At 32.5% G+C, this 15,729-nt stretch overlaps 2 protein-coding genes across 2 annotated transcripts; both read right to left on the bottom strand.

The window, feature by feature from the left end:
- Nucleotides 1-1,202: 1,202 nt before the first annotated feature.
- Nucleotides 1,203-9,759, bottom strand: LOC131842105 (PR domain zinc finger protein 10-like). Its single transcript, XM_059190612.1, has 17 exons — nucleotides 9,539-9,759; nucleotides 9,289-9,380; nucleotides 8,542-8,626; nucleotides 8,002-8,229; nucleotides 7,291-7,422; nucleotides 6,362-6,487; nucleotides 5,642-5,842; nucleotides 5,377-5,471; nucleotides 4,951-5,024; nucleotides 4,545-4,586; nucleotides 4,192-4,474; nucleotides 4,016-4,101; nucleotides 3,660-3,786; nucleotides 3,497-3,559; nucleotides 2,589-2,760; nucleotides 1,737-1,873; nucleotides 1,203-1,300 (listed from the first exon to the last, which is right to left on the bottom strand). Exons 1-17 carry the CDS (start codon nucleotides 9,546-9,548, stop codon nucleotides 1,259-1,261), a joined length of 1,995 nt encoding a protein of 664 aa, XP_059046595.1. The 5' UTR covers nucleotides 9,549-9,759; the 3' UTR covers nucleotides 1,203-1,258.
- Nucleotides 9,760-10,595: 836 nt separating this feature from the next.
- LOC131842093 (trypsin, alkaline B-like) lies at nucleotides 10,596-12,836 on the bottom strand. Its single transcript, XM_059190597.1, has 4 exons — nucleotides 12,794-12,836; nucleotides 12,118-12,286; nucleotides 11,330-11,585; nucleotides 10,596-11,041 (listed from the first exon to the last, which is right to left on the bottom strand). The coding sequence occupies exons 1-4, from the start codon at nucleotides 12,834-12,836 to the stop codon at nucleotides 10,715-10,717; spliced, it is 795 nt and encodes a 264-aa protein (XP_059046580.1). The 3' UTR covers nucleotides 10,596-10,714.
- Between the last annotated feature and the right edge of the window lie 2,893 nt (nucleotides 12,837-15,729).

The raw sequence follows: 15,729 nt of genomic DNA on the forward strand, positions 1-15,729 counted from the left end.
CTTTAATATATACCCGAGTATTAAAATATAAATCAATCCAAATGGAGACGATATCACGAAAATCACAAAATATCCATGAAGTTTGTATTTTAATTAGATAGTTTTGTTTTACTTTTGTACAGTTAGATAAAGATATAGACTTCTGTATAATGGAGGGAATGGGATTGTTAGTAATGTGCATTATTACCAAGAATTGCTAGCAGTGTACCTCGACAGGGTTTCCAGGGGTAAGCGTGTCGAGGTCATAGTACACATGTGATAAGAACTGATGAATTTGCCACGATAAGCTAACTGACCTGATCCTATGTCCATCTTATCATCCTCCACTGGCGCCCGCCCCGCCAGAGTAAGCGTTAGCGCAAGCGTGTATACTAATCCATTATCATTAATTTTAAAAATCCTATATAATACAAAACATACTTTAATCCATATTAATGTTATAAAGCTGAATTGATTGTTTGTTTGTTTGAACGCGCTAATTTCAGGAACTACTGGTTCGAATTGAAAAATTCTTTTTGTGTTGGATAGTCGATTTTTCGAGGAAGGCTTTAGGCTACATAACATTACGCTATGACCAATAGAAGCGAAATATCAGTCGAAAATATTGCAAAAACGGGGAAAATTATTCATATTTGAGGACTTCCGTTGCGTGCGCTGCGCGAACACGGGCACAGCTAGTTATATATAAACGTAATGTATAAAGAATTAAGTAAAAGATAAAAAATAAGATCTAATATTTATTACGCCACTTTAGTGTATATGGTATTGTACATTGATTTATATTATTATTCAAATTATCTGCAATAACAACATCATAATTATGACTGTTCAGACTGTTACATTGACAAGTAATATCATATAAATGAAACACTGATTACAAAGAATAAAAGTGAAACAAACAAAAAACTACAATTGTTTAGATACTATAATATAAACGTGAATGAGTTGTCAGACTTGTATTTTAATATTATCTTGAATTATTAATAAAAATGATTATCATATATATCATGATTTCAAAAAGGAGACGTCTTGATGCAATAATTAGTTAAAATATTTGGATGCATATCTGTGACCATTTGTGTATTGCACTTAACTATTATAAATAGTGACAACACTTTTCTTAACTCACATTTATAAAGAATAAAGGATTAGTTTTTAGTGCAACCTTTATAATCTTTATTGTTGATGGTCTGGTATAATTTTTTTTTCGAAGATACGAATATAATGTAATTATGTAGAACTTAACACACCTAGAATTTCAGCCTTTAGTGTTCTTCAATAGTTTCTTCTTTGGTGGAGCCTGAAATTAAATTATAATAAGAATAAGAATAATAAAAAAATCAGGAAAGGAAAAAGCGATGTGTGGTATACACATCGCCTAACTAAACACGTCTTATACTATGGGTGCTAAATTACAGCAGAAATACGTCAATATTATTATTTAAAGATCCATGAATTATAGTTGCTTTTACGATTGTTACTGTTATATAAATAATGTATAATTTAATATATCTTAGTTTTAAGTACATGAGAGCGCCGTGGCCAAGTGGTTTACCGTCCTTTTAATACTAAGAGGTCGTGAGATGAAACCTGGTCAGTACTAATAAAAAATAACCTGTGTGTCAATTTGCATTTCTGACGGTCTCTCTGGCCTTCGACAGATAAATAAAATAGTCTCTTTAATTTTAACAAGCACCATTGAGACCATTATGAATCATGGATTTATTCATAGTTACCAATTGAGGGTGATGTGAGCGAACGTGTTGCAGTAGTTTCGCACGAGTAGCGTACTGGCGTGGGCACGCTATACAAGCGGCCGGCTCGCAATGCCGCTTTCCTCCTAATATCGAATGAGCACGATCTACTGCTGCATCTAAATTACAAAAGTACATCATTAAAATTCTGTTTAATTTTTAAAAAGTAGACCCGGCGACGATTTAATCTAAATTATCATTACGGAACCGTGTTTCCGCCTGAGCTAATGGGCACCAGTGAATGATAATAATATGAACATGAAGTCAGGTAAATTGGCCCATAGTGGCAAATTCACCAGGAATTTATCACGATGGTTTCCAGGGGGACAGTGTAGAGATCATTTTGACATGGTTTCACATTATTATTATTATTATATAGGGATCATTAATCCACATTTTCTATGTCGAGATGATTAACAAATATAATGGGACTATCAGTGCCCGCGACTTCGTCCGCGTGGTATATCTAGTGATCTGGACGAAATAAAAAAAAAATAATCTAACCCAAAAAAGTCAAAGAAAAGGTTTTATTGTTCAAAGCTTAAAAAATGATGAATTTCCATAAAATTCAACCCCTATTTTCTTTGACATCCTTAAGGGTAAAATTTTTGCAAACTTTAAATGTCATATTTATTTAAATTTAATGAACAGCCTAAAAATAAGTTACAACCTTTTATCTTCTCCTTCAACCTCTTGCAACCCTTTTTTCGCATTAAAAACTAGCCTATCCTTTCTCAGGGTCTAGAAAGTGATCCAAATTTTATTTAAATCGCTTCAGTAGTTTTAGCGTGACAGAGTTGCTTTCGAGTTTATAATATTATTAAGGATTATTACTTGGATGGTGTGCGCGCAGATGAGCATCACGCTTGGCACGGGAGCGGTACAGCTTGGGGCAGGCGCCACACGGGAAGCACCGGTCGCGTCGAGACAACGGAACTGCAGCGGCAGCCGCCGCCGCCCCCGTGCGGTGCACGCGCCACAGATGGTTCACTAGCATGCCGCGACGCTACAATAATGACTTACGTGACTAAAATACTTAAAGGTGATGGATCAACTGATAGACGGTAACTGTATCCTACAAAAACAGCAATGATAACAAAAAACATGACAAATTATACTGTGAACGGGTGATCGGGTTACGGCCACTGATTAGACTATTTCCTTTTGACAAAAATTGTAATAGCACATGCTTGTGGTAACTCGTGTTCTTCCTAATTGGAATATAAAAATAAATTTATATTTTTGTAAACATGTAGGCATTTGAAAAGATTAAGAGCTGAATTACTTTTCAGTTATTCTTGGCTCAAAAGCACTCCGAACTGACGGTAGATTTGACATATCATAAGAGTCTGTAATAGACCTGATTTTATTTTATTTAAAAGCTGTTATATATTTGCTATGCTTAGTTTTTTGTTGTTGTTTGTTTTCATTTCTGAGGATTGTGTCAATACACCTATCACATATGTGAGATATATAACATCAATTCTACATCTCACACTAGGTGAATACGATTTGAAAACATTGGCAGTTTTATATACTATCGTCTGTTTTTCCGTACTTATCGATATGGCAAACAAGTTAATGGTCTATTCTACATCACATTAATACCTTAGAAATAGACTGTGATGTGGTTTCACGAAAAACTCATTGTAAAAACAAATAATAAAACGTGATCATTTCAGAAATAGATGAAATAAGCATTATATTAATTAAAATAGTGCAAAGTATTTAGTACAATTTACCTTAAATATATGAGAGCATACTTCACATTTATATAGTGCATTGTCACTTGATTGAGGACTGTTCTGAAAAAAATAATTTAAGGTAAATAATAATAGGTCTCGTAAATAAAAGCATTACGGGAATAATTATATTTCCTTAAAATTTCTTTGTGACAATCGATACCTGAATATCTTGTTTAGAATGCTTAATCACATTAGTTGGATGATCTATGTATATATGTTCCGCCAATTTCTCTTTACAATTGAAAATGGTTCCGCATTCACACTCAAATCTTCGGGCAGGACATTGTCTGTAATACAGTAGATACATTAGATGAATTGTACCATTATTTCCATATAACTTTACTATCAGTATAATAAAAATCTTTATTTTATTTCCACTCAGAAACTCCTTACAAGTCAGGTAAAGGTCGAAACAGAAACAGATATCCAGGCCTTCAATATATTATTTAGGAAAAGTATGTTTCGGGAGAATTTAACTGATTTCGCTTGAACTCTAATTGTTTAAAGCATATTAACCTTATATGTTGTTTTTTCATTTCCATAGACATTTCAGTGTGACAATACGAACAAGATATCATCAATGGTTTATCAGTCTTATTGATCTGAAAAAAAAATAATATAAACAGTTTCTGCCCACACAATTGTAAATAGACTGTTTAACTTTAAAATTACTATATGATTTAATGAAGTACCTGAGCTGTTTTCGATTTAACATGTGTAGATTTGGATAATTCCAAATAATTAGATAAACTACTGTCGTCTTTATATTCAATACCATAAGGTCCAAAATCCGCTTCCGACCTTGAGCTAACCGATATATCGAGATTGGGAATTCGGTCGGTGTCGAATAGATTAGTGGAAAAGTCTAAGCCATTAGAATAATTTTGGAAGCTTTCGTCTGAGGGCAATTTGTCTTCGACTATTGACGTATCGGATCCAATATTTGGTATTGTGTCAGTTTTAGTTGCAATATCCCTGAAAATATTAAATTAGTTAATATACAATTGCTTAAAATATAACATCCGTATAAGCGTGTACTACTTACGATTTATTTTTCCGACAGTGTTGCGTTATATGTCTTCTCAATCTGTAATATTATTTATATATCGGTTATATTATATGTAACTTTTAAAACTTTTTTCATCTTGTGGTAGCAAACACAGTGGTAAATATGTACTAAAGAAATTTAAAAATTGAAATAATATTAATAAAATTATTTCCAATTCTGGATACATTTTATTTGTATACCAAATCTCATTTATAATATATACATACAGCCATAGTCAACATTTTTACAAATTTAATGGTAGAATAGTGTGATATGATCCTAACCTAATATATATAACGTCATATATCGAAACGAGTGAACCGCTATCTGAATAACAATCCAGGTACTATTTTTCTTTTCTACAGGTATTATTTTTCTTACAAATAAATTTACCAAAACTTACGTAAATAATCTGGAAAATGTTCGCGTACAATGTCGACATCTATAGCGCCTCCGGCGTAAACTGGGCATTTTCTCCTAAAATAACATGACTGTGATTAAGCTCCGAGAAAATAGTGGAACTATTTCTCTCCAAATATTTACTCAATACTTTATTTATTAGGAAACAGTTACTCTTGTGATCTATTCGTTCAACACACTTTAAGCAATAAAAGACTAAACATCTGAAATCTATTTTAGATTTCTTTATTAAAGAAAAACAGTTTACATTAGAAATAGTGCCATATGGCATATGTTCGCTCTGAAAGTTAGTCTGTTAGCTGCGGGGTGTCCTACGCTAACGTTTGCCACTTATCTAGTTGACGTTGTCAACACAGTATACAATACATAATATGTAAATGAAACGTTTTTTATATACAAAACCTCTTACATTATGGCAGATTTCTTCATGTTGCAGAAGCAAAGCAGCTGATGCTTGTGCTTCGTGACAGTCGCAACACCACCAATTCTCTGGTTCGGATAAAACTACAAACATAAGGATATACATAACAAATGTTACTCCCTATACAGTTTATACTATGGTTTCTATAAAACATGTGATTAAATATTTCTATCATATAGAGATAAAAATATTTTAATATAGGTATATTGTTAGTAGACATATACAGATGATTCATAAAGGTCTATTTTCGTACCTTCACTAAGAAGTAAAACAGGTTGATTTGGTGGCAAGTCATGGTCTTCGACATATTGTTTGCTATATCCCAAATAAAGAATTGTTCGCGCCGCTAAAGGTCGTACTGTTATAGCATATAATTCGTTATCTTCTTGATACAACCACACATTTGCTTTGCTTTGGTCACCTAGTGGTAGCAAACTTAACCAATTCGATTTATCTGAAAATATCAATAACAGTTAGTTAATTAATAGTAATTAGAGTGAAAGTGTATAAGTGGAAAAGGAAACCCAACGGCTTAGTTGTTTAATACCTCAACTTATACATCACAAAGTTTGTGAATATTTATTAGGCTAGCACCAAAATAATACCTATTCAAATGTCTGATTAACTGATGGAAACATTTATAATAAACGAAAGTGAGTTACTTTTGTTTAATAGGTATTATTTTCTTTGAATAGGTATTATTTTGGTGCTAGCCTAATAAATATTCACAACCTTTGTGATGTATAAGTTGAGGTGGGTGGTGGTACGTTTCTAGCTATGTTGAATTGAAATATTCAAAGCAAGTGTTTTCTTCACCCTAACTTTGAGAGTTTAAAATGCCTCAATGCATATAAGGACTAGATAATCTTTTAATAGATAATCCCTCAGTTTAACTTGATTATTTATATTATAACATATAATATAAATAATTATGAGTATTCATACATCTCCATCATATTATATATTAGCTTACCTTTATCGGACACGTCTATGTTTATTTTATCTGATTTGTTCTTTATAAGAAATATAGGTACTTTTAAATCAGAGGCTTTAATAGTTAATTCACGTGCAACCGAATAGCTTACTTTGTGATTCACTCCTAAAAAAACAAAAATCAATAATTAAACTCTGTTGTGATATTTTTATACATGCAGAAAACAGTCATGTGCTTGTGATGCTATGAAATGTATATAAAGTTCTACCGATAGCCAATATTAATACAGTTTTACATCCTAATCTAATACTAAATGTTAACGCAGTGTTAACATTTAGTATTAGTATAAGTAACAGGAACTATATTTTTATTTGCTACATAGTACTAAGTTAAACAATGACAAGTAGACACAAAACGATTCCGTACTGTGTATAGCTTTTTGATAATTACAATCATGATTCCTGTGCGACATTTTAAAAGTGTAATACAAATAGACGATTAATCAGATATTAACTTGATTTATTTTGTAAACAGTACAGGAATATTCTACCACTATTGTGTCGACCAATTGGCAAGAGTAGGCTCACATTATCCAGTTCAGGCTTTACAATCCGTGCTTACAGCATTATTCGACCGACTATTGAAATTATACATGAATTGTCTTGTTTACTACCGGGTAAAATCTGACCTACAATTTTATAACCAAACAATGTGAATGGTTGTGAATGTATTTGTAGTGTTTTCCTATAGAATAGAATAGAATAGAAAATAATGTTGGTCACAGCTTGTGCACCATTAAATTAATAAATATTAGTATTAATTTAATACCTCTTTTTAAGCGACGTATTCTCTTTTAACATTTTATGTGAGCCGTTTTGGAAATTATACCTACCCAGACAATTGTTTGTTACCGATTCATAATAAATAGTTGTTATATCTGGTCCAGTAACAATATAATGGGCTGTTACCTCGCAAAGGTCCAAAGCGAGTACGCGCAGGCAACCGGCGCCTCGAGACTACGCGGCCGTCACGCCGTAGTTGCAGTGCCGACGGCAACACCGCCTCCGCACGCACCGGCGCTGCGCGGTCAGGGATATGGACTGTGGATACAGAATGGAAAATAAACGTCAGATATAGCTTCCAATACACAAATGAGGGAGGTGATTGATTAGTGACCCCATTGCTAGCAATGTGCCACATCATGCAACCCCTAAAAATCATCGTGGTTCTTGACGAATTCCCAACTATAAGGACTTTATGCCCATGCTAATATCCTTCACTGGTCATACCACGTCAACATGCATTAGCACAGACAGGTGCACCATTCCATAGAGAAGAAAGTAATAATCATGAATCACTAAGTGTGTATTCAAAGACAGAAAAAATATTTGAGGTAAGGTAAGAGCAGGGCATTCAATAATATTTTCGTAAATAGGGTTTACCAAGAGTATAATTTGACTTAATTTACATAAAACAGTATGTACCAGTATCGTGCCATAAAGTATGCTTAAATCCCTTAGAATTTTAGATTATTTATATTAATTGCTATCCACTAAAAATATGTATCCTATGTTCTCAAAATTATGTATTCTAGAGAATGATTCTATAAACCTGAATTTAAATTACAGAAAAAGAGTGCTTCTGTAAAACTTGTGTCAATTTGCTAAATAGACACATACCATAATTTTGACATATTTTATTAGCAGCAATTTTTTTGTCAGTGTTGTTCAATTGTAATTCCACTGGTTTATTATTCAATTCCGTATGAGATTCTGTAGCTTGATTGCTAAGCTGCATATTTATATATTCTTGACTTATATTATTTGCTGCAACATGAGTATTTCCAATGTTTTGGCCGAGAGTGTTGTTATCGGAAAGAGCTGATAAATTGTCCCTTATTGTTGAATCTGGAAAGAAAACAATATTATTGAAAATTGCATTTTGGAAGAACAACATTTAATTCTGGTATCCAAGACAATTAGTAATAGATAGTAATAGGTATTCCAAACAATTTTTTACAGTTCACATATTTTGAAATCAAGATTATCATTATTCCTGATTTTTTAAATCAGTAAGCTGTAAAACAGTTTTTGGATTTGTCAGAATTAATCTTGGTGTTTCCTATGTAATTATGACATACATAATTTTAAGTATTTATATCAGTTGTCTAGTACCCATAACAAGAATTTGAAATAGTAAAATAGTATTAATTAGCATACCTAGAGTTATTTGTAATGAATTACTATTATCTCTCTCTGGATGATCAGCTTGTAGTGCCAGTAAATAATGATTGTTATCCAGGTTCTGGAAATAATTACAGATATCAGATATCTATTGTTGTACTAAATGTTTCCAATATGATACAACAATGGACATTACTTAAATTAAATAATTAATGTCTACTGTTGGAGAGCATGGATTGACAATGACAGATTACCTCTACTGCACTATTATTATAAAGATTACATAATAGCCTAATAGAAGTGACAGTTCATTTCTATTTGCCTATTTCATTTACATTCAGCTGAATATACATATTTGTATGCATTTTCAGTGACACTATATGAGCTGTGAGTAATTAAAAGACACTATAAACATAAAATTTGAATAAACTCAAAGTAAAGGAATAAACAAGGTTCTATATTTAGATTTAAAAAGTTTTTTAAGAGTTTTCAGTTTTATTATAAATCGAAAGGATACTTATAAAGTTATTGCTGTTACTTGCGATTGGATGAACTTGCACTTTACTAATATAAAAGATAGCCTATGTTTGTTCTCATGGCACAATATATTTATTTATCAAAACTTCAATACATAAGTTCCATTGGGACTCCCAACATAAAGAGCCACGAAATTTTAATAGGATTCTTTTAGCCATTTGGTTGTGAAAAGACAACAAACAGACCAACTTTCCCATTAATAACATTAGTATGGATGTCAATTTTTTATTAAAAGGGAATACATACCAGTATCTGAAGAGGTAAGGGTTGCTGTCCCAGAAAATTTTGGCAGTCGTTATGATCGAACGCCAGGACGAACATACGGGTGGGACCTGTATCTATATAAATATATCATGATCTTACTGGATGACAACAATATTTGAACAAAATAAAAAAACACATTTTTTAATTAAAAAATATTTATAAGTCCGTTTAATATATTACATGTATAGCAAGATATTAAAAATTCCATTACAAATTGTCTGTAAATACGTACCGTTACTCATATTTATTTATTTTGTAGATTTAATAACTTTTTTTTGTACTTGTTTATATTCTAATACGACATTAATTAACATATAGTAAATATAAAAGGTTTAATAATTAATTATATTCATTTACAAATAACATTATTATGATTTTTGCGGTAGTATATGGGTACTAGGTATTTGACAGTTTGACTTTTCTGATTCTGACATTGATAACAGTTTTTGGCATTGCTAGTCAAATCTCAGAAAATGTCATGTCGGAATGTTTATTTTCGAACTACTCTAATATTTTTAGCCGCAGCAGGTTCTTTACAGCTACACCGGACGATTAATCATTTATATAGGATGATGACCCAGACCACCACTAATACCCGCTATTAAAATTTATTGCCACAATGGTTTGACTTAATGTTGGCTACTTGTTATCGATTGTTACAAAAAAATAAATAAAAAATCTTATTACGACTTGAGTCACCCTATAATTTTTATTTATATAATATTACTAGTTGTACCCGCGATTCGGTTACAACTAGTAATATTATTCGGTCGGTTTCATATCTATTGGTACTTACTGGCTGCATAAAGTTAAGCTCCTACTATTGACCATAATTTCTAAAAACTAAGTTATTATGTCCTTAATTTGTATTTATTATGCCAGCAGCAAAGAAATTCTTTTAGTGCCTACCTATGTACAGTGAGGACGATATAAATTTGGAGTCGTAAAACGAATTTTGAGACGTCAATGGTCGATTTCATTCATTAATCTTGTGAATAACTGGGGTAGGTTTGTGAAAGTATAATTTATTAATAATAAAAATAATACTTATTTTCTTCATTATAATTTTTAACTAGATAACGTTACAACTACTTATACAATGTAAAAAATAACTTCAACCTAATTGCAATATTTACTATTAATATAGTACCTTATTGTAATCAATAAGGTTTAAGTTAATGTTCTTCCGAAAATGGTTTGTGAGGAGTAGGTACGTTCATCTAGTACAAAATTATCAACAGTATCGGAGTATCTGAGCCCATTGCGAACAATATATCAATACAGATATTCATATGAAATGTCAATTACATGTAAGATTGGTCAATAAATTAATAAGCATATTAATAAACTGTTTATTTATTAGATAATATTTACAAAGACACTTTTAACGTAAAGTAATGAAAATATTTTAACTAGCATTAGCAACGATCCAATCAGTATAAACAGATACGCGAACGTTAACCCCTGGGTAGAAATGGTGAGCACAAAGGTAACCCCACGATGTAATACCCACGATAATATCGCCTTGATGAGCAAGTGGCCCACCCGAATCACCTTGACATGCATCCTTGCCACCAACATCCAGTATACCAGCACACAACATATCATCCAAGACTCTAGGAGCATTTTGGAATCCAGGTTGGGTTCTCAAATAGTCGTAGCGTTCGGCACAGATTTCTTGGTTGATAATGTTAATGTCAACACTTTGAAGTTGTTCCGGAAGTGGACCACCAGGCTACAACAATAATGTTATTGTATTTAATGATTTATAGACTACTGTGTTTCAGCACATAGTGGCTGGCATTGTATTCATCGCTTCTGTATTTTAATATTGTTTTTGTATTACTCGGCTTAGGTACAACATGATTCTAATCTTTCTCAGGAATTGATATATCAAATGGAAAATACTTTATTAGATTCGACTAGTCTTTTCAGAGTTAGTTGATGATAAAACAAATAAACCGTTCAGTTTTGTATAGACGTTAGCATTGCTAGTAGTAGTAATATATACAGTTGAACTTACCGCTAGAGTTCCCCATCCTACAGCAGTGACAGTGGTACCATCGGGCACAACGTATGTCACACCAGGAATGCGCGCTACTCCGACACTATTAGAGAATATTGCTGAACTAGCCAGTCGAACGATTGTAACGTCAGCAAGGAAGGTACTGCTCTGGTAGTCAGGGTGTGTAATTAATTCGGATACAGCAATAATTTGTCCACCACTCGCAGCGTACGATGTGCCCACGCGCACTCTCCAGTCTGAAGGCCTGTCACCTCTGCGTGCAAAAAAGTATATCTAAGTTTTAGTAAATATATATAATTACTGATGTAATGTATTTATTTAAGTAAAATTAATGTATTTATTTCAAAAAGTGAACACAATTTGAGAATTTCTTTTATTCTTTTCTAATTTTATTAAAATGTCAAATAATATTAAAACCATCTACCTAGTAGAGAATATAGAACTATATACTCTTAAGAATATAGTACTCTTGCGCACTCTTGACAAGCGCCTATTTACATAATATCTACACGAACCGTACTATAAAGTTATACCTTGATATCATCATGTATGTGTTTCCATTATAGAGGACTAAGATGTTATGCCAATTATCCTGAAATTTCATTTGTGATTTTTTTTATAGACTGTCTCTGGTAAATACTTTTTGTAATAAATATTATATATACTTTGTGTAAAATATAAAATTTAAAGATTCTTTTATTCTAAAGAGTCAGACTTTGTGATGAAAATATCTGAACACAAAAATGGTTACTGTTAAAAATAGTAATATTATTTTTACAACATACTGGTAACAATGAGCCGCAGATAGTACAGCTCTGGAAGTGATAAGCGATCCTCCGCAGGCTTGGATCCATAGAAGTCCAAATAAATGATATTGCATATTAGTCATGTATGGGTATTCTTCGACGGTGGTAGGATTGCCACCGACAATTCGCGACCAGTGAGGCCGCACCGCTGTAGAGTAAAAGAATGTGATTTTAAATTTAGATAGTTTACCTACAATATCTGAATTAAAATATACCTTATTCTTGTATATTATTTCCAATGTAGGTGCCTATGATAATTATGAAATATATATTTGGGTAAATTTTTATCCCGTCACTAACAACATTCTGCAACCACCCCTTAAATGGATTCCACTTTGCGTATCTAGTGCCAATGTTGGTGCATCAGTAGGTACCTAGTATTCGTGTTTTTGCGGGAAGTTTTTTTGACCGACTGCCAAAAAGAACAGATTCTCAATTCAATTGCATTTATTTATTTATTGGCATAATTGTATTGGTCAAAAACATACAGTAAATAGGCTATTTTGTGCTTAGGTCATAGATTTTGATGTAGTACAACAGAACGAGTAGAATGAATATTTTTATAGACAGGGTTTAAATCCGTATCGAATATAAAAAAATAATTACAAAATGTTAGATTTTTTCAGCAAAATCAAGTTATTATTTTGGTACTCACCCACAGCGGCGCCTATGAGAGTTAGAAGAACAACAGCACGCATTGTAAGAAAGTGGTATACTGATTAATGAGTTGAAAAGTTCTTATTTATATAGTAATTATAGTAGTAAGGATAATGAATGTTATCTATTAATAGACATTAAATTAATTAATCTTTGGATAAAAATCATCAGAGTGATAAAATGAGTCAATTACTTTAAAGATAATAGTCTAATAGATAGAAATCATATATATTAAGAAGCCAAATAACAAATGCGACCGAGCTTCGGTAGTGCATTGCTTGACAGTTGCTACTGGATTAGGTATATCGCACAAACTCAAAAAAATAACGATTTCTTTGATCTCGTTAACACGTAGGTATGGTACCTACTCATACATAGATAGAGATACATGGTTAGATTAGGATTTCATTCTATGATTCTTTTTTACTCATTGTAATTATTATTCTATAGACCTGTACTATGGTCAATAGAATAATAATCTCAAGACAATTCACACAGCGCCATCTAGACCCAAGTTAAACTAGCTAAAACTTGTGTTATGGTTAGTAGTTACTAGATAACTGATACAAATACATAGATTTTTTTTGTAAATACATACATATTTTCTTCTTATATTACAGAGGATATACGGCAGGCTATGGATGACACCAAATTGACTGCCATCATTTTATTGGACTTCAGCAGTGCATTCAACTCTGTTGATTTCGATATTCTCCTTGGTGGCCTCCGTGCCGTTAACATTTCAAATTCTGTTATAGAATGGTTCTCTTCTTTTCTTTTCGGTCGCCAGCAGTGTGTTAGAACCAGTGATGGTTCCTCTGACTGGACTTCTCTAACTGCTGGTGTACCTCAAGGCGGTGTACTCTCTCCTTTACTATTTTCAGTGTTTATTAACAATATTTCTTGACTCATTACTTCTCCCTTCCATCTGTATGCAGATGATCTGCAGTTATACCGTCACTTCTCCTTGTCGGAAGTGACTCAAACAGTAGAAGCTTTAAACTGTGATCTCTTGAGTATTCAATCGTGTGCTAGATCTTTCGGTCTCATTATTAATCCTTCCAAATCCCGAACCATGATTGTTGGTAGTAGCAGACTAAGGTGCAAGTTGGATTGTTCTTTGGTACCCCCAATAATATACAACAACATTGAGATAGCGTACACTGACAAGGTTAAAAATTTAGGACTTATTTTGGATTGTACTATGTCATGGATTTCCCATGTCAACGAAATTAGTAGAAGAATACATTTTTCATATCACTCTCTCAAACGTCTCCAATATTTTCTTCCTTTCAGTACCAAAATTATGCTCGCGCAATCAGTTTTGCTTCCCATTCTTGACTATGCCGACGTTTGCTTCTTAGATATGACTGAGGAGCTTTTAAATAAACTAGAGCGCTTACAAAATTTTGCTATAAGATTTATCTTCAGTTTACGCAAATAAGACCACGTTTCCGAGTTCCGCGCTCGTTTAAAATGGCTCCCAATCCGTATTCGGCATAATATGTATATCCTATCCATGCTCTATAATATTCTTAATAATCCTAATGCTCCCGCCTACCTTCGTTCCCGCTTTCAATTGTTACCCCCCTCTTCCCGTCCCAAACGCCTTTGCCAAAACCACTCGAGGATCCTTAAACTTCCTAACAGTAGAACTCAGTTTATGGGTAACTCCTTTTCGTTTCGTGCTGCTCAGCTATGGAATAATCTCCCTTTGGAGATTCAAAAAAGTCCATCTAGTGGTTCTTTGAAGAAAAAGTTAAAATCATATTACCTTTCTACTGCTATGTGATTAGTGTCATCATTGTATATATATCTTTGTAGTATTTATTGTTTGATTTAGTATATATTTATGTTTATTATATATTTATTATATGTGTAATTTTTTTTGTTTAGGTATTCAAGTACATATTATATATTAATATTTTTTTTTATCTTTATGTATATTGTATTAGTATCTGTATTTTGGACATTATATTTTTATGTTTAGTTTTAATTATTTTTGACATTTTTATAAAAAATATTTTTTGCACATTTTAACCCACTCAACACTTCCTATGCCACGCTCTATTGGGTTGACTGGAAGAGATCTCTTTTAGAGATAAGTCCTCCTTTGTTAACATTAGCTGTAATTAATATACTTACAAATGTATTTAAGTGCAATAAAGAATATTTATTTATTTATTTATACATTTTACATAGAAAGCAATCATACTTATGAATTCAAATGTTTGTGCCGTGCGAGGAATCGAACCCGCGACCATCGGAAGTAAGGCGGTATGTTAAACCGCTAAACATTCACCGAGGCCGTAGAATAATATGAATAAATGTATATAGAACAATTTATAGTATTCACTAAATAAGTTTTTCTTCTTTCTAAGAAAACTTATACAAAAAGACACGTAGCCATAAACCAAGACCAACAACACCAACCCTAAAATCTCACTCTCTTACTAATAAGTTATTGATAAGAGACGAGGTTATTGAAAATAACTCAATTTTTGAATATATCTGTACTTAATCATTTTCTACTCTCGGCGGCCGATATTTGGGTTGTTTGGGGTATTGTCAGGTGTGTGTAGCACCTGTAGCACTGCAACCTACATAGATCTATTGTGTTCGCACTTTTTTAGCGTTCGCTACCTAGTCAGGGACAAGAATTGAAGGATATTCTGGCGGTCGATAACTGACAAGTAAAAATGTTTACCGTCCAACGAAGGTCACGGGTCAATTAGTAATATATAAATAAATCTTACCTGACCCGAAGCGTAGTTGGCACTGGTTTTTACAGGGTGAAAAAGGTACCTTAATTCTAAATTGGAAACACAATCCTTTGGTAAATACTTTAATTGGAATGTTACTAATAATTAATTTACAGATCATATAGGTACGTATGATTTTATAGGACAAAAATAGAAGACTTCTAAATTACCA

Source organism: Achroia grisella, unplaced genomic scaffold (genome assembly GCF_030625045.1).
Source record: "Achroia grisella isolate CSIRO2021 unplaced genomic scaffold, CSIRO_AGI_Agris_v1 utg204, whole genome shotgun sequence".
NCBI lineage: Eukaryota > Metazoa > Arthropoda > Insecta > Lepidoptera > Pyralidae > Achroia > Achroia grisella.

Excerpts from the sequence above, each read along its gene's own strand:
- LOC131842105 (XM_059190612.1), bottom strand. Across the intron at positions 3,560-3,659 it reads ATTCTAAACAAGATATTCAG|AACAGTCCTCAATCAAGTGA; the intron begins GTATCGATTGTC and ends TATTTTTTTCAG. Across the intron at positions 1,301-1,736 it reads GCTCACATCACCCTCAATTG|GCTCCACCAAAGAAGAAACT; the intron begins GTAACTATGAAT and ends ATTTAATTTCAG.
- LOC131842093 (XM_059190597.1), bottom strand. The coding sequence starts at position 12,836 with ATGCGTGCTGTTGTTCTTCTAACTCTCATAGGCGCCGCTGTGG. Across the intron at positions 12,287-12,793 it reads TCTCATAGGCGCCGCTGTGG|CGGTGCGGCCTCACTGGTCG; the intron begins GTGAGTACCAAA and ends TTTACTCTACAG. Across the intron at positions 11,586-12,117 it reads TCTGCGGCTCATTGTTACCA|AGGTGACAGGCCTTCAGACT; the intron begins GTATGTTGTAAA and ends TTTTGCACGCAG.